Below are 23,152 nucleotides of genomic sequence, written 5' to 3'. Positions count from 1 at the left end.
CAAATTATAAATATATGAATACATCCTTCCAAGCCATTTATTTCCAATCCCATTTTTCTCTGCCCACAATGGGAAGTACAAAACTTTAATTGAAAATTAAGTCATGCAGTTATGCATAATATACTTTTAAGTATACAAACTGAATGAACCATGAAGAAAATGATTGTTTCACTCTAGTGTTATAAACAACTAAGATTTGTGAGGGAAGAGATTTTAATAAGCGCTACCTAAAAGCATTCAAGTTATCTAACAAATAGGAAAAACCTATATTTTTTTCTAAAATAGAACATGATTTAGAGAGTTAAATAATCCTTTCTATTGAAAAGGTCTTATTTAACCATGTTCTGTAGTTTTTAGAAAGTGAGGCAGGCAGTAAATTAGTGAGTTTTGGATATCCAGTATCCTTGTGTCCTATAGCTCAAATGCTGCCACATTTATTTTAAATACTTTGCAAATGATCTCATTTCTACAAATTTAAAATTACTTAAGTTGGTGTATCCCAGAGTTTTCCAACAAAAATTGTATACTAGGATAGTGAGAGCTATTTTAAAAAAAGACTTGTGACAAAACAAATTTAAGAAACACTAGATAACGAAGTGGTTTCTTTGCCGCAGGATTTCTCAGATACTTATATATGCTAAAAAGTATTGTGAATCTCCCAAAATATGGGAAAGATAACATTTCCCATACTTACTTAATATTGGATCCTTTTTGAGTATCTTGTGAAACTGGAACTCTTTAGTATATGTTTTAGGAAATCAATATTCTCCTAATTCTATGTAAATATTATTTACTCTTCAAATTAAAAAGAAGTATGGGGAAAAGGCCTCTGATTTTAAGCTACAAATTGCTATGATTAGTGATTTATTCAACCTGTGTGTTAATCCTCTAGTAACATCTGTGGTAAGGAGTAGAAATATTAACAAATGAGTCACATAAAGACAGACAAGTTTTCAGACAAAAAGGAAAGATCTACACACTGCTATCTTTGGTTACTGAGCTAATTAACGAACACTGCTTGAAACACTGTACACTGATGAGACAAAGGAAATCATCTTTGCAATGATGATGCTTTGCCTTGAGCAGGAGATAGAAACAGGAAATTTGTGGTTTTAAGTATCACTGTTATTCTGCAACTCGAATCTGCAAATTGCCAGCCACAAGTCTACATCTGTTTTACCTGCAAGACTCCTTAAGGATGAATTGCTTTTGTGGGTTAATTTTGTGAGTTGTTCCCCAAAAACACTTGCCCAAAGTTTGGGCCTGTTTGCCCTCTCAGGTTGTGAGATTTCTGGCTAATCTGATGCAGGTTTAAATACGAATTACTATGACAGCAACGTATCTCTTTACGTAAATAGTTTATAGCTAGAGTTAGATGTATTCCCTAAACAAATATGTACATATGTGTGTGTTTACATCTATAGTCAGATATATTTCTTGTAAACCCTAATTAAAGCAGTGTGATTGTTCTTGCAATGCCTGCTGTGTGTCCTTATAAGTAGCTGGTAATGGTGATAAAAGTTTATGTATGACCACAGTGTCTACACAAAACATCAGCTAAATTTTTATCCATCATAGACAAATTTCCAGTCATGTGATCTTATTAAACAACTTGTGAATACAAAAGGCAATTAACAAAAACTACCAACCATATCCATGGCTTATAACATTTTAACCTAAAATGAACTTCAGATGATTTATTTATATAACAACAAATGACTACTATAGACACTTGAAATCATTTATTCAAGGCATTTTTATAAAATCTTGCAATCATAGTATAGATGTATAATAAAAGAATATGAGAATGCAAAGAAGAATACCAAGCCAATGTCTGAGCATTTAAAATAAGAGTTCTTCAAAAAAGTTACAAATGTCTTACAAATAACATTCCTGAAAACTTTGGGGGAAGCTAAAACTTCATTAAAAACATAACACCAAATGACATGTTACTTAGTTTATAGCAAGCAGTTTTATATTAATTAAATGTTTATATACCATCAGCTAAGATTTAATGCATCTTACATTCAGATTTAAATAATTCAGCACCATCTCAGGTTAGAGGATAAATGAAATGTTTAGTGTTTAAAAGTGGCCCAGGAATTTTGGTAGCTAGGAATGAGACTTAACTCACTGATTCAATATATTGATTGTGAATATGAGTTCAAAAGAAAAAATATATATAGAAAAAAGGGTACTTTTTAGTTAGCAGTTAATACACTGACTGGTATCAAAACACATTATTTTATAAACAAAGTATCTCCTTACCAGGAATTCAGTATTTTCATGCAATCTGCTAAAGATTAACTCTCAGTGCCAGGAAAATTTTAGTGAATTGCATTTCTTCTAGCATCTGAATATTCCGAAAAAAGTTACTACAGATAATGCCTAGTGAGTAATTGGATGATAGAAATTGTAAATAAAGTTATTCTATAAAAATATACAGATTTTCTGGAAATAAGCAAGTTGTATACTCATATATGTTATGCTACTGTTGGAAGACAGAGTGCTAGCCTCAGAGGTCAAGACATCTTTAACTCAGACTGTGGTCTGAATCATTATGAGATTACTAATATGGCATATTGTAAACTGACTCATAAACTCCGAAATTATGTTCCTATTTAGTCCGTTTCTTTCTTTCTTTCTTTCTTTTTTTTTTTTTTTTTAGTGTAAAAGCCAATCTCCTGTCAGTACTCAGCATTCTTTTTATCATTGCCAGTTCCTATTTTTTAAAATGTATTTAGAGTTTGGTAAGACTGGACTGTGTTCTTTATTTTATTAATTGATAACCTCCATCAACTAATCATTATCTTTGAGTTTTGGCAGTTATTCAGAGAAGAGATTCAAAATTCAAAATAATTCAAAGAAGTTCAAAAATACTGAGTGTTAAATCAGTACTTGTGAGTTACTTGGGTGTGTTTAGAGGTGCCAGGAGGGGAATGAAAGTTCACATAAGGAATAAAGTAGTATTTTTAGCTTCCTAATTGAAAAAAAAAAATTGTAATTAACCAAGTAGTAGGTGTTATATTTCAAAGGCAGACATTTCAGGGATTAAACACATTTTTAATTATTAGAAATACACACATGCATATAGTTAACCTTTAATTTATTTTTAAAAATAAATTATGGTCATGAAAAACAATAGTGCTTAAAATTGAAATTTTATAGACATGTAATTTTATTTCCTAAAAATAAAATAAGATGAACCTTCTGGGTAATAATGGGATTTTTAATACTTATTGAGGTTACAGACAGTCTTTTTTATGTCTCAATGCATAGCATGTGAGTACATGGCATATATTAGGCCTTCAAATGATGATGAATGGATAGACAGATAAAAGGCCCAATGAATGATTGTGAATATGTCTTCTCCTATATATCCATGATGATATTGCCTAGTTTTTAATACAAGCTTAAGGATCAATAAAATGATAGATCCGAAATCTGTAGATGCCAGTCTGGCTCAGTATTAATACTGACAGTAGTTTTTTTTTGTTTTTTAAGAAAGCAAGTATATTAAAATATCTCTATTAGAAAAGATTACATTTTGAAAGGATCATTCTACAATCTTGGAACTAAAAAGCAATTTAAGGCAAAGAGGTACATCAAAGAAGCTATTCCATAGCTCAGTTACTAGCTCAACAAAAGCTCTGTCTGTATTGTCTACTGGTAAGCGTGTGCCCTGGTGGATAAGGATCATATGTACCGCTATATCTGCCAGCTGATGACTGTCCATCTCTAGCCCCTCTAACCATGCTATGCACCCAGTGAGTGCAGAATGATTACTAGTAATTGATGTTGACTTTACAATTCTATGATATGTAATACAGGATGCCAATGCACTTTTAAAATTCCACCTAACGTGTTCTGGCACTGGAAAGTCTTACTTGAGATTTTAATACTGGTTAATGTAGGAAAAATTCTGCTTAAGCACCACTAACTTAAAAGTGTAATTTCATTTTCTTGAATTTAGGAAAAAGCGAAAATCTCAAAATTCTATTATGGCACATGGTTTCACAGTTTAAAATGCAATCACACCTGTCTCATTACGCAGCATGATCCTCGGTTTTGCAGAAAGTATATTTTTCCTTTGTTCACCAACCCCTCAAGTATGTAATACTATGAGCTTTGCTAATTTAGACTATATCTCAGACACACACATGTGTGTGACTGATTCCTGAATAAGCCTGAATAGAACACAGGATGATGTTCCTGTGTTCTAGATAATATAAAATTTTTAGCAATCCTCTCTTTAATAGCTGAACATCTTTTTAAAATCTAGAAAAGTTGAAAAATCCTAAAATGTTTTTCAATTTTTTTAAGTTATTTGAGAGACAGTTGTGGTTTGGGGGGGACTTGTTTGTATGATTTTATGTCAGCAAGAAAATTGTATCTTTGGCAAATATTTTAATATGTTTAAATGCATATTATCTCTGGATGTATCACATCAGTCATCAAAATGACTTCCCAGTTTCATGGCTGCCTTACATATAGCAGTCCCAAGAATGGTGATATTAAGAATCCCACTTACAACCTCTCTGCCCATGGGAAAGATGAAATGATAGAGGGCAGCCTCAAGAAATATCAGACAGGAATTGGGCAGCTCCCTTACTTATTTGTTCCAAAATAAAAGTTGACTCAAGTCAAAATGAAATTGTGCATTTGAAAGAAAGAAAGTTATCTACTTATTTTTAAAATGTAAACATAATTTTTATATAGGGATGTAACTATCTGAATACATGTATTGCCATGTCTCTGCTATATAGTAATATTTCTTGACACCAATGGTAATGTGTTTGTTTCTTTCTCAGCACCAGATGTGTCCATATGTATTTAAACAGTAGGAGCATTGTTTCTAAATTCATCTATGCTATGACATATATAAACCCATTATTATTATGTTTCACTAAAGTTCCAGCACGTTAGAAAAGTTTCACTTCAAAGTCATTTTGGCTCATTCACTTAAATAATACTGACCCTTTTGCACTATAATTTCAAAAGGAACATGAGAAATTTGGATTTCTTTGAAAGAGTCAAATATGTAATTACAGAATTGAAACACTGATAATTCACAAAGTGATGTAAATAATAAACATTAAAAATTTCCCAAATAATGATGACTTAAGTGTTCAAAATCCAGTTATGTGCTTTGTTATTGAAAACAGTCCAAACAAAATTTCTTTTGTTGTTTTCTGTTCTCTTTTTCAAAATACATGAATCCTACTGAAGTTAATCTATTTTTTCCCACTTCAGAACACCAGGCACTGATTTATCCATTGGGAGTTTTGCCTTGCTTTCTAATACCTAGATTAAAAAGACAAAATAAGACAAATTATTAACCTTATAATATAATGAATGAGTACAATAGACAAATTTAAAGTCAACCTTTTAAAAACTTTATGCAACAGTTTCCCTCCATCTAAGCAGCAATCATGTTGTGAAATTATGCAGTAGCATATCATTTTAATAATGGTTTGAAGATAGTGACTATGTCAACAGCAGAGATGCCCAATGCCTACACTCTTCACATTTAGCGGCAAGAAACCAGTTCTGAAACACTCAAGAGTACAGCAGGACTTCTGGCACCAGCAGCCCTGACCAGGGGAATTCATTCCATGGAACAAGGGTGGCACATCCACCAAGAAGCAGAGTCAAGGCCTCTGCCCCATCTTGAATTAGTCCTTCTCCAGCATGACTTTGGATATAGAATAATACATTAATAGGCAGAAACTGGACCAAAAGATCAATCAAATATTACTGTATTTAAATGCGATCATAGATCTTCATGTAAGGAAGTAAAAATGCACTTATGCCAAATCATAAGCTATCAATTTCCAAACAGTAAATTCTGTGATGAGAAAAATAAAAAAAAAAAACTTACACAGTATTTTATAACTGAAAGGAGCCTCAGAGTCACCTTGTCCATACATTTTGTTTCAATGAGGAAAATGAAGGAGAGAGGGTACATTAACAGCACACACTTATTTACTGGGTGGCTTTTACACATCAACAGAATGCTCTTAAATATCTGGCAGGAAAAGAAATCAGTGAACTGATAAATGATATGTCTTCAGAGTGACACTCACTGCTGTTTACACAGCCACCAGAATGACCTGAGGGCCTTAGGCAAGTTACACTTCCTGCTCAAAAAGCTTCAGCCTCCCACTGCCTCCAGAATAAATTTTAGCCTGCTCTTCAGGGCTGTCTTCCATCTGGCCCCAACTTACTTTTCCATCCTTTTTCTCCAACTCCTAACTCCACGAAATTTATGCTTTAGCCAAACTAGAAGACTTGTTTTTCCAAACATGCCCTGCAGTTTCCTCCTGCCATGCAAGTTGCCTGTGATGCTGACTTGCCCTGGGCTTCCTTTCCTTAATGCTCCCCAGTGCATCCCTCAGACTTCAAGGCCCAATTCAAATGTATCCTAAAGTCACTCCTGAAACTCAGCCCAAAGACACCTCTTCTCTCTCTGAACTCTGATTCCTAGGAAGGAAGGCCTGATGTGAAAGTCAGAATATAAGAAGCGAGCATTATTATCCTGAAGGTGTGGGGTTTTTTCTCAAATATTCTATACTTTCCCCAATATTTCCACTCAGAATAAGTATGATATTTTATTATGATCACTAATTATGAGTAATTTCACTTTTTCATTTTTTCATCTTATCTATATTGGTTATAAACATTCCAACTTCAACCACTCTTGAAGTTTGTTACACTCAGTAATAACTAGCGGAAAAAAAAAAACAACTCTATATGAGTGACCACATCAGGAATCCCTCTTGTACAATCATATTGCTGGAGCAATACAACAATTTTTATTTCTTCTAAATACCTGGCAATATCCAATTCAACAGAATCTACTGATTAAAAGCAAGAGACATTCTATGGAACAGACCACTCCAGACCTATTTCTAGTGGGAAGTCAGTAAGACATACTTGGGAGTTACCAACTTATAACAAAGGTCCTTCTGATCCCATCACATTTTATTTTAAACTTTTCATATTGTTATCTCTATTACAGTTATATGTGTAATTCTCTCACTTCCCCTACTCCAAATGCCTTTACTCAAATTATTTGAGAAAGAAATTCATTAAGCAGTGAGTGAGAGGCTGCAAGGTGGCAGACTGTACCTGACAACGGGTATATAACAGTGGACAAGAGACTAGACCCCAGCCATCACTGACTGGAGCAGGAGACAGACATTAAACAAAGAAATTCCTAAGTAATTAACTGAAAATAGTGTAATAAGGCTACAGCAGTATAGAGATTAGTAGTCCTAGTTATGTTTGCATTATTCAGTAATATCTGGTTCAGGGCATCAACAAACAGTACAAAAATGAGAGTGCAAATGAATAAATAAATGGATAATGGATGAATAAATTAAGGAATTATAAAAATTAAGAAAAATTAACTAATCTGTTTATTTAAGTGCAAATTATTTTAGCTTAAATTATACAGGTGTTCTGGCGGTAGGGGGCAGGGGTTAGTTATACTATAACCAACTCCACACAATATGGGCCATAAAACCTGCCAGGTTTTCTGTGCTGTGGGCATGTTCACAAGAATGTATGTGACTATTTTTTCAGTGCTATTCTTTTGCTATCATAGGCTTCATCTATCTCTAATGCTGTGACAACACTTGTAAAGCACAGTCTCTGCTTCTTTATGTATAAAGTCCTGGGTTTTGTATCAGGCAGAAATTTCTATTAATTATGAGTTTCTAGTAGAGCTGTGCTATACCTGTCTGTATGATCCAGTGGCACTGGTGGTTCCCCAGTGACAAAGCAAAGCTGTTGAGTGTTGAGTATCATTCCAATGGAAATAGTATTCTCATTGTTGGGAAGCCATAACTCAAGTGGCATATGTAATTATAATCTAGCACCCAGCAACACTTGGGGAGGTAGTGCTTAAGGAGATGGGGCAGGACACACAGGCACGCAGGCAAACCTACCCAACTTTCTTTCATTATTTTCATCAAAGCACCTCCCTGTGAATAGATATCTTTCAAGATTCCATTCAAAGAAGAGTCTCAGGAGAAGGAATGTTATGAAGAAACCTCCACATACCTCAATCTTTTGCAGAGTATTTTCCTAGTATCCATGGTTCTAGAACTCAAATATATGACATCTTAATTTGTACAGACCGGGGGGGTTGATCTCTTCAGTTGCTTACTTTATGGCGGTGGTTTTCAAAATGTACTTTGAAGAATCCTAGCAATTCTTTCAGGGACTGTGAGGAAGGGGCAGGAAGCAACTACTGGGGCTTCTACAAGCTCACCCACTCTACATACTGAGCAATTTGATGTATTGGGCCTTCACAAATGCCTTCTGGGTAAACACTGTGGTCTGTTTATGTCTTCTCCTGAAAAGTAAGCTTCTCCTGAAAACTAAAAACCTTAGTACATTCTCCTTTGCCTTCCATTATTAAAAAAAAAAAAAAAAAAAAAAAGAAAATCAGACTGCATACCATTTTCTGCCTTTGGTCTGCTTACAAGAAAGCTGCTGTAGTAGTAGAAACAGATACATTCCATGTATAATGTTTGAGCATGAACAAAAATTATTTGTGACAATTACTTAGCTAAGCAAATAACACTTACGGTGAAATTGTGCAGCCTGAGGCATACGCATGATGTCCTGTGTAGCGAATGTCACAGCGCACAACGTTGTTGGTATAGTCAGATTCAGGAACCAGGTAGCTGGGGTTTACACTGACCTGGACAACACAAACAGCATTTGTGTTAGAGTTCCTCAGTATTTTTTTTTCCATAGGGCTACAATAAGGAAATTGTTAATGAGGGACTTAGGTAAATCAAGCAGGGAAGGGATTTTTAACTTAAGTGGTTAAACTCTGGAGATATTATGGAAGGACACTGCGTATTTCCCCCTGAAGTTCTTTAAAATAAGACAGATTAGATTAGATTAGATTGTTTAGAAATAGTTTGAGGATGTATAATTGCTTCCAATACCATGATTATTTAACATTTGAATCCAGAAAGGAAGGCCTATTGATCTGCAATATAAATACATGATGTATTTTCAAAGGTCTTCACCTTTAGGATATAGTTTCCAGGTTTTACATCTGTAATATCAATCCACTGGCAGTCTATGTCTGCACCGTAGGTATCGTAACAGCCAGGACTCAATCCCTAAAATAAACAACATACAAAATTTTACATGATGGTATATGGTCGGGCTATGCTAAATAATATGCTATTATTTGCAAATTAAATTTTGAGTTAGTACTTACAAGAGCCTGACATAAAACTATACTTATATTTCATCTCCCTTGAGAAGTATTTATTACTCAGCCTTATAGCATCTCCAGCTAAAAAAGATACAGGACTAATATAAGTAGTAGTACATCTCACTTCTTAAAAGTGTCATATATCACCAGAGATAAATGCAATCTGAAGGAACAAAATAGTTCTCTACCAAAATTCTAGAATTTTAACAGTTCAAGAATAAAGGGCACATAATAATTAACTTAGCTCAAATGTCCTCTTCTCAGTGAAATCCTCCTCAATTTCCCCTTTTGGAAATTACCTTCTTGTACTTTGAACAGCCATGATACTTTTTATTGTGGGTAGCTTTTATAGTATTTATCCCTTTTTGCTCTGCATTATAATCATGCTATGTAAGAATATAGCTAACCAGAGGTTGCAAGTTCCCTAAGGGTGGAGTCTATGTTGCATCTTTGAATAACTAACATTTATTAAATAGTATGTGGCAGGAACAATTGTAAACATTTTAATATATATATGTGTGTGTGTGTGTGGATATATACACACACACACACACACACATATGAAAATTCAATTTTCACAACTACATGAGGTGCTATTACTATCTCCATTTTATAGATGAGAAAACTGAGGCACACTAAGATCAAATAACTTACCGAAGGGTATCCAGCTAGTAAGTGGCTAAGCTGGTTTTGAGTTTAGATAATCAAGGTCCAGAGTCCCTGTTCTTAACTACCACACTATACTCTTTCTCATACAGTCACTGAAACATGACATATTTTGTTGAAGGGGTAAATGCATGACGAAACTGATGAATGCCACATCACTCCACTTGCTAAAACATTCACGTCAATAAGTAAATGAGTGCCTTCTATAGGCTGGGAGGAGAAAAATACAACAAATACAATCCTTGCTTTTAAGAATGTTATAATCTGGAGAAGTTTCCTCAGATTGGAGTCTGTAGGTATATTCTTGATTCCATTAGTTCTTCACAAAATGTTTTAACTTGTATTTTCATTCTAACAATAATTTAAATTTAAAAGTACGTGCTAGATTCACTTTAACTCAATACTGTCACTCAATTCTAGCAACCAATATTGCCTTACTGTTTAAGATCACTTTGGTCACCCAAGAGAGAGTAAAATCACCTTGGCATGCTCTGCCAATGCTGGTTTAGCTATAGCTTGTTTTAGGAAGAGCAGGGGAGAATTGTGCTGTCATACAGCACACAATAGCACAGACAGGTCAAACTCAGAAGGGTCAGTGTTGCAGCAGTGAGACTCATATTCTATTGTTATCGTCTAGATTCCTACCTTGATCCATACATCACTTAACAGTATGTTGAGTAGTCAATATAAAATGAAGAATTTTTGGTCTGATTCCAGCATACAATTCTGATTCTAGCATATAATACATACTCAATAAGTGTTAGCTATTACTTCTACTACTACCACAATGTTCATGACATTGTAAAGGATTCATTGGATTAGATATTCATTTAAGATGGGTTTAAACAATGCTTCAATGCTTATCTTGCCTTCAAATAGACAAAAGACCTTTAAAAATGCCAAAATTGGCACTCTAGAATTCATCAGCTGGCAGAATTTAAGTATAAGCTTTGCTTATTTGCACAGGCAAACCAAAACTAGAGTTACTAAGGCAATCAGGCATTTCATGTAGGCAAAGTCAAAATATAAAAACAGATTAAATGTAGAATGTTAGCTGAGACTCTCTAAATCAGCAATTTGAGTTTTAGCAATACATGTTATTTGTTACATTAAATTAATAAGTGAATGCAGCTGTTTTAGTTTTGTATATATTTAATATGTAAATTTTTATCTCAGAATGCAGGAGTTATTAATATATACAAGTATAAATCTAAAGAAGTTATACCTAGTTTTATGCTTGAATACATTTAAGCAGCATTCAGTAAAACTAATCTAAGTCATCACTGGGTGATTGAGAGATTATTTTTTCCTTTAAATGAAGCCATGTGAAAGAGAAATTGGTCTAATGAAAAAAAAATCAAATATATAAATCACTCAATGCAAGATTTGGTGAATAACGGTTAAAAAGAACATATATGGAAGATGATTAACAAGAAAGCTACCATATAAAATGAAATGGGGTTACCCCAAAGAAGGGGGGGACGAGAAGTGCTATAATGTCTACAATCCCAGCTTCAAATATATCAGAGTGAGCTGTCCAAATCCCAGCTTCAAATATTTCAGAGTGAGCTGTCCAGAGTGCCTCTTTTTATAAATGGGGCGAATAAACTCCAGGTCCCTTGCACAGGACTTGCAGATCACTGAAAAGGGAATCTCTATACACACACATGAATAATGTGTGGGTAAGTTACATTTCTTCTTTCTAAAATAAATACTGTCCCGAGGCATGTAGAAGTTAACCTTTCCCCCTCCAATTGCTATGATGTTCTAAGCTCAGAGAAAAAAGCAATGGTAACATTTAGGTCACCAAACAGCTTCCTGCCACAGCCCTGGAATTTGCTTCCCAAGATGCCAACTGCTGATCCCTTTCTACCCTGAGTTATGTACATTCACTACCCTTTGCCAAGATCTGGGCGGGAGTCAAATTATAATGTCCTTTTACAAATTAGGGTTTCATATGGAAATACTGACATAGCTTTTAACTGACACGCATTTTCCTATGATAAAACACACAAACTGCTTAGTTCAGCACTACTTTAGAAAAATCCATCCCAACAACATCTGACATCAATTATACTGTAGATTTAAATATATACGTGTGGAGAAAGAAATGGTGTCCTTCTGCTCTAATTTGCATTATTAAAAGAGACAACTTTTTAAAGTGCTTTCAAAGAAATGTATTTCTCCTTCATTTGCTAACCCCAATCACTATTCTATTTCCAGCATAAAACAGAAGGAAGGAATGGTTTCACAGGTGAAAAAAACAGAGATATCTGGTTTTGTTTGTTTGTTTGTTTGTTTTTTACAGTTATTTACTAAGCCAGTTAAGGAATACAGAATGGGTGCATATGTTGTTGACTATTCAGACTTTTTCAGAGAGTAATTTTCTGTTCTTCATTGTGGAACATAACAAGGACCCACACTGACCTGTGATCATGAATAGGGGCTATATGAATAATGGGAAATATTTCAAAAGTAATTTGGATCATCAAGCCGTCATTTTCCTTTTCCCAATTATTTTCCATCTTGACAACGTAGACCTCAAATTGAATTCTTTACAAAAGAGAGGTGAGAGGAAAGAAAATACTAGACTCATGGGGTATATCATCTTCAGTTTTCTTTGAGAAAGGTCTCTGTATCCTTTTGATAAAAATGTGTGTTCTTTATGAAATGCTATTTAATGCTAACTAATGGTAGATGACCTGTTTCTCTCTGAGGCTTGAGGTTCCAGATTTCAGGGTGCCAACATACCTGTGTGTGTGCAGTACATGCAAATCGCCTGTGGTAGCCATAGTCACAGGATGTGTCTTCAAGACAGAAACTTGCTTTGTGGCCTTCAGCCACTCTCCTCTGGGTGTTGGCATCAAGCAGGTCATAGTGGCTAAACTCATCCATACTGTGGTAATGTCTAACGTCCCACAAAACAAAAAGATGGTGGTCAGTTACATACAGAGAAAGCAATGAAGATATTAAATGACTTCCCCCATGGCTTCACAAATTTGTTTTCACATTAAAATTGAGACCAAATTTATCTTCTAAAAGAGAGATTCATGCTAGGGTTTCCCCCCCTACCGCCCCCCAGGACATAAATCTATCAAAATTGCAAGGTTTAACTTTGCTACTAGGACAAAAGACTTAGTTCATTATTTTGCTCTCTTATTGCACCCTGTTTTGTCTTTGAATATTACAGAGAAATGGACAATAAATTATCTGTTCTGAAGTGAAACTTGCCATGTGTTCTCTAGTGTATTCCTCTTGGCTGCCACTGCTGATGTTTCATTCCAAATAGCAGCACATTACTTTTTCAAGGTTTCTATGAGATTTTAAAAAAAATTGAGTTCTCACATATTTAAAATCATTAGTGAAACGCAAAGGAGAAATCATGGCATGTTTTATCCACCATTATTATTTAAATAGTATACACTTTTATTTAGAAATAAAGTATTCCTATTTTATCAGGAAATTGGGTGACTTATATCTACTTTTGTCATTTCATTAAACAGAAGGTGCTGAGCTGTTCATCTTCCCACATAAGGAAAAACAACGAGGACTGGCTTGGATTTCAGGAAGTAAGTTTAAGGCTACACATCAGGATTTCCTGACAATTAACACCCAGGCAAGTTACTAAGGCAAATGATAGAATTACCTTATGTAAAACTCCTTAAATTTAGGATAGAACAGGCAACCACCTTGGGTTTGATACAGGTCTCTTTGAGCTTAGGGAGTGTATCATCTACATCTTTCTTTGAGAATGGTTTCTGAATCCTTGTGATAAAAAACGTGTGGTCTTTATGAAAGGCTATTTAATGCTAACTAACTGTAGATGATCTTGGCTGTAATGGACTTTTAAAGAAATTCTATGTGTAATGCATTGGAGTAAATTTTATTGAAGTCAATTGCTGTATCCTATCAACAGCTTTAATAAGCTGGGCCTCAGATTTTCTATTTCAAAAGATAACAGGATCCTGTAGTAGATGGGTTATGTCAAATTACATAGAGAAAAAATCAAAATATAAATAATAGCAATTTTCTCCTTTTAGGTAAGAAATAAGACTTGCATTTGTGATGTCAAAAATCACCCGAAAATTGAAAAGCAACTCAAAAGTACCCAGGAGGCCCATTTACTTACTGGTGACAACTGTGCCATTCCCAGGAATATCTTGGTCGGCTGGGTAAGAAATCTGATGTCCCTTGGTTTTTCACTCTTTGGGGAAATCTGAGCAGCACCCTGTGATCATAATCTCTGACATCTGCCCTGTATGCCGTACTGTGATTTTGAAAAAAGAAAAATTATTATATTCATAGAATATTAACTAAAGACAAAACTACAAATAAAACCTCCATTATATAGTAGTGACAATCCTCCTTCCCCAGCTAGACTATCAGTTCCAAGAGGCCAGGGCATTTGGTTTATTTGGTTCATTGCTGAAAAGCTCCTATAACAGTCTTGGAGCAGTCAGAGCTCAATGAATATTTGGTGAATAAGTGAATGAATACCAACTATGGAAATCCACAGATTTTAACAGTAAAAACATAATAAATAAGCATTAAAAATCTAAATGTCAGAAGTAAACTTTATGTCTAGAATCAATTCAAGTTTGATCATATGAACGAGTGAAACTGAAGTGGAAATAATCCCCCAATAAAAAATAATTCACAGATATTACGAACTTCAAATTTAGCAAAACTTTCAAAATAGTTAATAAGTTGCAAACTGAGGAAATAACTCTAGAAGAGCATACCCAGATTTAAATTAATAATTTTGTAACTTCACTACCCCAAAACAATGGCAGTACTGTAAAAACATCATAGGGAGTTCAATGGTGTGAGTGATGCAAGACTCAGGAATGAAAATGAGCTTGGATGTCTTCACTTCCTTTAGCCTGACAATTGTAAAGGGTCAAAGTAGAAGAAATGTACAAATAAACATTACTGTGTTCCTACTAATATATTTAGTGTGGCTATATGTTCAGATGGTATTGATGACCTTATTTTACACTTTACATTTTTGATTAAATTTTTATTAAAACATATTTTGCTCCCTCTGCTGTTTCCTAGCAGTTAACTCAGAGAACCCCAATCTCAGAGTTACTATTTTATTTTAGAATAGTGGAAGAACAAAGCTCTTGCTCATGGTCTTATTCTGGCTGAAGTAATACCGAAACAACCAAGTTCATCGTGGTCTCAAACAAAAGAGGAAAACTTAGTCTTTACCAATGAGGCTACGATGGCAAATTTGCCCCCATTCTTTTAAGGGGGTATTAACACACCCTTCATTACAATCAATGTTTTGAATTACTGTATAGTTGTTTTATGAAAAGTGATTGGAAACAATCGACTCCCAAGTTTAAGTATCTTGGAAAAAGAGCATGAGACTTCAGTCTCCAGGATAAGGGTTTGCGCCACCTCTCTGATTCGTGCTGCAGTTTGAGACAGAACCCACAGAAATCTTCAAAATATTAACTCTCCGTCCAGGTCAGCATGCCCAGGAGGTCACGTCCCACTTCCCAGCTCTTGTTCCACTTCCTAACACTTGTCTGCGCGGAACAGTAGCAGTCAGAAGCAGGCACCAGAGCGCCCCCTGAAGGAAGACCGGGGAGCGGGGCCTCAGACATCTCAGCCCGTACCTGGCCAGGCAGTTTTCCTCCGCGGCGCATCTCAGGTTGTACATGGACATCTTCTGCACGTACGTGGACGCCTGGATGTAGTAGGGGTCGGCCACCAGGTCTGGGAGACCTAAACGTCAGCAGGCGACGGGCGCAGCAGTGAAACAACCCGGCGCCCCCCGCTCCAACTCCCTACCCCTCTAGGTCCCTTACTCCTCACCCTTCTCCCACCGGGACTGCAGAGTGGAGCAGGGGGCAGCAAGAGAACTGGGGACTCCCGGGGCTGCAAAGCAATGTGAAAAGGAAGCAGGAGGGGCCAGACGCGCGGTTTGCACTAGATTCCAGGGCTGCCACTGCAGGCGCGTTGGGGGAGGGATTGGATCTGCGAGGACCGGGGCCCGCCGCGCCCAGGCAGCCACGTCGAGAAGCCACATAGCTGGGGACCAGGTGCACGGGTGGTTCCAGCGGACTTGGGGGTACTTACCGTACTGGAAGTAGCCAGTGCCGTATCCGGGCCGGTACCTGCCCCCAGGTCTGGGCCTTTCATAAGTATCGTAGTAGTTGTAATAAGGGTTGTCGTCAGAGTACTTGTAGGGGTTGTACGGGTCGTCGCCCACCATCCCGTCCACGCGGCTGGGCAGCTGCAGGTTACTGAGCGCAGGGACATCTCCCGGCGCGGTCTGGTTCTCCGCGCTCTGGGCGCCAGCTTCGCGGGCTCCAGATGTCGAGTAGCCAGCTTGGAACCAGTGGCGGGCGGCGGGCCTGGGGCGGCCGGCGGTGACTCCAGATGAGCCGGCCGTCCGCGCCCGCGCCGCGGCGGTGCGGTTGTCGCGGATCAGCAGGATCGGAGTGCGGGGCTGCTGGGCGGAGGCGCTGGCGGCACCGGGGACGGCGGCGCCCGGGTCCCGGCGGCGCTGAGGCTGGTACTGTGAGCCCAGGCTCAGCAAGCTGAACACCTGCCCGTTGTTCTCCCATTGGATCTGCTGGCGCCAGGCTCCCGGAGGCGCCGGCGGCTCGCGCGGGGGCTGCTGTTGGCCGGCGGCGGGCGGGGCGCAGCGCACGAGCGCGCAGAGCTGCAAAGGCCCGAGCAGGAACACTGTCCAGGCGAAGCGCATCACTCCTTTTGCCAGATTGACCCCGCTCGAGGAGGACGTGGCTCAGAGAAAATAAAAACAGGGCTCAAATCACGTGAGGGAGGGAGAAATCTTCAACCAAGGAGCCGAGCGGAGCACGGGTATCTCAGTCTCCACCAAGCAATGCCAAGGGTGGGATTCAGACCCTTCCCCAGTCAAGGCGGCTGCTCTCGGACGTGGCACCCTTCCCTTTCCCCTTTCTCAGTCCTGGAAGGCAACGGGGAGCGGCGCGGCAGTCCCGGAGAGCGGGCAGTGTCTGGAGTGAAGGAAGGAGGAGTGATTTTAAACTTTCTGGCACGTTTGCAAAGTTACACAAGCCGTTCTGGCCCGGCCGCCCCTCAGCTATTTGTTCACGTAATGCGATTGGAAACGTGCAAGGCGGACAGCTCCTCGCCTCTGCCCCTCCCTTTCTCCCCTCCCTGCCCTCCTCCCCCCAGACACGTTGCACAGGGAGCGTTAAGGGGAAAGAACAAAACGGAACACACATCCTGAGACACACTGGCTTAATCTGGGGCGAACATGCAGGAATTTCAAAAAACTCAGACAGGCGAAGGCAGCCAGGCCATGGGGCGACGCCAAAATATGCACGAAGAAAAATGCTATTAGGTCACCAGCCCTTGAGAGGCGGGAAGTCGGGAGGTTGGGAGGGTGCTGGGGGCGAGAGGGGGGCGGGGGAGGATTGTGACTAAAGTTTATCCATAGAAGAGTTAACCAGACACATTTCCCAACGCACACTCACTTGCTTTTATGGGAAGCGCCCTCAGCAAATAAACCCCAGGATATCAAATTTTGTTTTTCTGTGTGTAGGTAATATGAGAAATGGGTTACAAATTTATTTCCTACAGTGAATATTTTAATAACCAAAAGTGAAATTTTACAGGGAACAAAGCCAGCTAACGCTGCAGCAATGAATAAACCTGTCTCTTTTTCAAAATGCCGGCCTGATTTGTACTTTGAGTGGAAGTGGAGAGCAATCGTTCATCTCCACAGTGTCTATAAGGAAGATTTACTAAAGACTAGAACAAGTCTGCACGAGAAAGCACTCAGAAGGCATCTTCACATATGCATTTTATAAGACATCTTTCTCCTTCATCTTATTTATAAAGAGGTTTGACTTTGGTTTAAAAAAAAAATTAAATCATCTCTGTTAAATACTGAAAGTCAGTAAAACATCGCTTGCTGTTTGATTTATCTTCCAATCTAAACAAGGGAGTTGCTGAAGAAACAGCCTTAGAGTTCAGATTTTGGTAAAGAGAAGGAAGTAGGAGTGGTCAGAAGAGAATATAGGTAGGGGATAAATTATGTTGACTGGAAAGAGATACATAATGGACCAGTTATTCATATACCACTCAGGGTTTGGGCAGTGCTAGAAACCTCGCAACAAAAAAAATGGTTACTAAATGGTCTGATTTAACACTACTACTCAAAACCAGATTTTGGTTACCATTTTATTGGTCTCATCATTGGGCTGTTGTCCAGACATACTTCAATATTCATATACCTCTGTTAGTCTCTGTCTCTCCGTATTTAATCACTGCATTTTGGTGATGTGGTGGAACTCTGCTGATTTGACTGCCTCACATCCATTTCCCTTTTCTTTCTAGTGAGAACAACTGGATTTTCCTTTGAGGGGCTTCCCGCCCATCCCACTCAGTTGCAGAGTGGAAGGACTGAGCATTTATGAGACTTACCCACTTCAAGAAGAGGTCATGAGATCCAAGTTTGGCTAATCAAGCCATCTCTCTAGATGGTTTAATTTTATCTGGGAACTGAATCTCGAGCAGAAGGACAGTGTCAAAAATGTTGCTCCTCAAACTACTAAAGAAAAGTGCCCAGGCCGGGAGCAGTGGCTCATGCCTGTAATCCTAGCACTTTGGGAGGCCGAGGCGGGCGGATCATTGTCATTGGAGGTCAGGAGTTCAAGACCAGGCTGGCCAACATGGCAAAACTCCGTCTCTACTAAAAATACAAACAAACAAAAAATTAGCCAGGCGTGGTGGTGCATGTCTGTAATCGCAGCTACTCTGGAGGCTGAGGTGGGAGAATTGCTTGAGCTTGGGAGGCAGAGGTTACAGTGAGCGGAGATCCGCCACTGCACTCCAACTTGGGCAACAGAGTAAGACTCCATCTAAAAAACAAACAAACAAACAAAAAAGTGCCCATTATGTCTTGCTACATTAATCCCCACCCCACCCCGCCCCCCAAGCTACTTTAGGTGAGTACATTCTGAGACCTGGTTCTTCAGCATTTCCTTCTTTCTTTCTTCCTCCCCACCCCCCCATACATTCCTTTGTGACTGAACATGGTCAGAGTCAATTTCTGTTGTTTTCCACCTAAGAACCCTGACTGACACTGAACAGGGTGTGGCTGCTTCTGTCAGCTAATTGGTTCACATGATTCTCAGTTCAGGGTGATGGGTTTGGTTCAATTTGAGTCAAGTTAGATTTCCCCCACCCATGACTGCACAGCATCCTTGGTCACAGGGAAATATCACATGGAAGCTTGCCAATGGGTTTGCAAATCTATTACTTACATGATAATTTGCACTTGAAGGTGGACATTCAAGTGCAATTCCCATTGATGGCAAGTCAACAGTGACATCTCACTCTCCCTATAAGGGTCAGAGACACCCCTAGCTGTCATTTTACAGACTTGCTGCAGTGCTTAAAATTAAACTACTCAACTCCTCCAAACCCACTAAGAAAGATGGAGTGAAAAAGAAGAAACAGGTGTATAGATTATAATTTCGATGGACAGGCCAAATTACAGGAGAAGCAGGAAGCGAAAGAGTGTAATTATCCCTCATCTGAAAAAGGCTATACATGTGCCCATGAACAGCTTATTCCCCAGACGAGAGAAGCCTGAAACTGCTATTACTTGACCACAGGTTCCTGAGGGAAGACCTCTGCTATGCCAGACATAGTGTCAGAATGGCAGACCAAAGCAGCACCCCTAATGGGAGGGTAGAAAGTTTACATTGGATCCCAGATAAAATGCCCTTGTTTCCAATCCTAGTGCTCTAATTAAAAAAAAAAAAAAAAAAAAAAAAAAAAAAAAAAAGGCTGTATATCTTTGGAGAGTTTATCTACTCTCTCGGGCTTTTGTTATATTTAAGATTCAAAGATTAACCAAATTCTTTCTAAAATACGTTTCCTAGTTTTAAAATCTCTGATTTTTGTGAAAATTCAGGTTATTCCAGTTGCTTTCAATTTATTAATTATAATGTGTTCATTATGATTATTAATATTTAATCGAATAATTTTTTAGTTGGGCTTTAAAACATTGGATGTTAGAATCTGCAGACTGCAATTTTCTCATTCTACATATTTTCCATTAGTGAAATTCAATATATATTTATTTGTTTTACAAACATTTCTTGAACACATATATGTTCTGAAGTGTAGTATACCATAATAGTGACTTGCACACATGAGCACTAAAAATTTAGAGCTGAACGAAGTTGATTCTTTTTCCAAATTTGTTCCAACAGACTTTAAAATTCTTATCAGAGTGTGAATAACTGACTAGAGCAGTAATGACGTGCAATATTTATTATTTAAAACATGTCCACACTACCAAAAGAGAAAAACACACTGCCCTTTGTCACACATGCTAATGAAAACTTTAGTTGATTTTCACTCTCCTTCATTTCCTCTAAAATCTCTCTGGCTTAGGACTCTGCCAGCTGAAAAACAGACATGTGGCTACCACATTTGGGGACAACACAGTATTTGCAAGCCCTGCGGGAGATGAACTAGCCACACACTGTGTTCCCTGTTCAATAGCAAAACTATTATTCACAAAATTGGAGAAACCATAGTTCCTTTCCACTCAAAACGGTGATGATAATGATGATGACAATAATAATAATAAACCACAGTTACATCAAGATACAAACAGCTTTTTTGCTTTGATAAGATCCACAGCTGATTGGACTTTTGACCATGAGATTTTCTTCTTGTGAACAATTCTGCAGTATGTGCCATAAGAGAAAAAAAGGAGTGTTGCTAATTATTTTTTTTTGGGTTTCATGTCCATCAATATCAAATCTTTAAACTGCAATGTCTGGCCCATTGGTCGAGAAGTGAAAGTTGTTGTAATGCCATGTTCCTGGTATTTGTTAAATGCATTTATTTTTGTGGGACATTTCATATAAATGGAAAACAGAAAGCCCAAACCATAAAGCAGGGCCTCTGAACTGCAAAAGCCAGAACAGTAATGCCACAGTCAAAGCAATCAGGTTCAAGTGTAAATTCTTTTGTTTGGGGCTCAAGAAGCTCATACGAATCTTGTTTTTTGGTAAAGACTAATAGTTGTATGTGCTTTGGTTCCATGTGGTTTGAAAACAAAACAGCATAGATAATAAAATTTAAAAAGTGGAAAGTTGGAGGTGTGTAAGGGGAAAATGATTGAGAAAACAGAATACCATCTAACACAAAGGAGAATACACTCTGAGTGTTGAATTAGGACATTGAGGATACTTAAAAAGTAATTAAGAAATGTAACAGAGTGAAACATAGAACTAGAAATCTTTTACTTGGAGTGAAATGGAGAAGAGAAGTAAGTCAGCCTTAAAGTTAACAGTGTGCTTGTGTTCCCTTCTACTACTCATCCTTGCCTTCTGCCACATACCACTTCCAGGTATTCACCCAAATATAAAAAGTAGACAGTTGGGTACACACTTGACTGTGTGTCAAGACCGAACTGAAAAAAAAAAAATGTATAAACAAACTGAGTAGAAGAATTCCAGAAATAATAACTTTTAAATATATCTGGCTTGGTTACCCATTCCTTTGGGCCACCTAAGGAATGGAAAAGCAAATTTTAACTCTAAGGAATAGAAAAGTATTTCATTCTGGTGTCCTTAATGCATGTTCATATGTGATGAAGTAAAGAATGTTAGTTACTGAAACAGAATGGGAAAATGAGAACAGGTGATATGATAGGAGAATGGGTCTTTGAAGTACCGGTAATCAGAGTTCAGAGTAATTTAATTCTATTAACAATAAAAATAAGGGTTCAGCTAATTGGCAAAATTGCTTACAAGTAAAGTCCACATGATTTAATTGGTTCTGATGGACAGTCCAATGGCAAAATGGCAACGTTCTTCATGCTGTGGGGTGTCTAGGGTCATTTTTGTTATTAATTGATAGAATGAGGTGTGCTCCTAGTTCTACCTCTGGACTTATTTTCTGCTCCTAAGCTCTTGCTGGATTCAGTTTCACTGTCCCAATACCCTAAAAGTCATTTAAAATAACCTAGGCATAATCCTCCAAAATCGTGGGGTATAAGTCCTGACTTATATTCTTCTTCTGCCTATCGCATGCAGCAATTGCAATCTTGCTATTAACAATCATTCCTGTGCTTTAACTTAACTCAATGTGCATTGCCTTCTCTTAAGGCCTAGGGAAAACAAGATGACGAATGACTAACATCGTAATGGGAGTTATCTGAGATTTAATTGTTTTGTCCCTCTCTCCTATAAAATGATAGATCTCAGAATATTTGATGGTGTTATGTGTGTTTGGAGTGAAGGCAGAATGGAAGGAAAATGTTGATGAGGCTGTGGAAGTGAAAACTTGTTTCACAATTATGCTTGAGGTCAACTTTGAGAATCGGTTTTTTTTCTTTCTGTTATGATTAGAATGCTACTCTTGATTATATAGCACCTTAATCAAACAATGAATTTTTTTTTTTATTTTTTGATGCAGAGTTTCACTCTTGTCTCCCAGGCTGGAGTGCAGTGGTGCAATCTCAGCTTACTGCAACCTCCACCTCTCAGGTTCAAGTGATTCTCCTGCCTCAGTCTCCCCAGTAGCCGGGATTACAGGTGCGCAACACCACGCCCAGCTAATTTTTTTATTTTTATTTTTAATAAAGACAGGGTTTCGCCATGTTGGCCAGGCTGGTCTTGAACTCCTGACCTCAAATGATCAGCACGCCTCAGTCTCCCAAAGTGCTTGTTGGGATTACAGGCTTGAGCCACTGCGCCCGGCCTGAAATTTTTTTATATAATGGCTCTTGAAGCCGTGAGTCTTTTAAACAGGCTCAGTTAGTTATAATTAGTCCTGCAACTATATTGCAGTAAACATGGGTTTCTCTGGCTTTTATTTATTTTCTAATATTTCAACTATTTTATGGATCACAGTTATCTCTTTCAGAAGGCACAGAGAAAAAAACTTAAGCCCTGTGTCATGAAGTCTGTGGGAACTGTGTCTCCCATAGGTCACATAATGGCACTGGACCCTTTGACCACTATTCTAGGCTACTTATGTGAATAAGACAGGCTTGTCTGCCAGTGAGATATCTTTTATACTTTATTCTCAATGGTCTATATAAGTTTTTGAAATGGTTAACATAAGAGCCTATAGTACAATGGCATATTGAAAAATAATAAATGCATTGATTAAAAGAAAATATTAAGTGAAAACATCAAAATGAATTTATATAGCTTTAAATGATCTGTGGTTAAGGAGTCTCCAATGCCTGAATCATTGAGTTGA

The 23,152-nt window shown here is 37.9% G+C and overlaps 1 protein-coding gene across 1 annotated transcript; it reads right to left on the bottom strand.

Moving 5' to 3' along the window:
- Nucleotides 1-2,629: 2,629 nt before the first annotated feature.
- On the bottom strand, nucleotides 2,630-16,647 carry LOX (lysyl oxidase). Its single transcript, XM_050795560.1, has 7 exons — nucleotides 16,001-16,647; nucleotides 15,538-15,646; nucleotides 14,040-14,177; nucleotides 12,662-12,818; nucleotides 9,051-9,146; nucleotides 8,598-8,713; nucleotides 2,630-5,304 (listed from the first exon to the last, which is right to left on the bottom strand). Exons 1-7 carry the CDS (start codon nucleotides 16,629-16,631, stop codon nucleotides 5,298-5,300), a joined length of 1,254 nt encoding a protein of 417 aa, XP_050651517.1. The 5' UTR covers nucleotides 16,632-16,647; the 3' UTR covers nucleotides 2,630-5,297.
- Nucleotides 16,648-23,152: the final 6,505 nt, after the last annotated feature.

The sequence above is a fragment of the Macaca thibetana genome, chromosome 6 (assembly GCF_024542745.1).
Source record: "Macaca thibetana thibetana isolate TM-01 chromosome 6, ASM2454274v1, whole genome shotgun sequence".
Classification (NCBI taxonomy): Eukaryota; Metazoa; Chordata; class Mammalia; order Primates; family Cercopithecidae; genus Macaca; species Macaca thibetana.
This window is presented reverse-complemented; position numbering and strand designations above follow the sequence as displayed.

Bases quoted from the DNA above. Each gene is read 5' to 3' on its own strand.
- LOX (XM_050795560.1), bottom strand. From the start codon at position 16,631: ATGCGCTTCGCCTGGACAGTGTTCCTGCTCGGGCCTTTGCAGCTCTGC. The intron at 9,147-12,661 runs GTATGTTGGCAC...TGTTTATTTTAG, and splicing joins CATGTACTGCACACACACAG to GGATTGAGTCCTGGCTGTTA. The intron at 8,714-9,050 runs GTGAAGACCTTT...TGTGTTGTCCAG, and splicing joins CTGGAAACTATATCCTAAAG to GTCAGTGTAAACCCCAGCTA.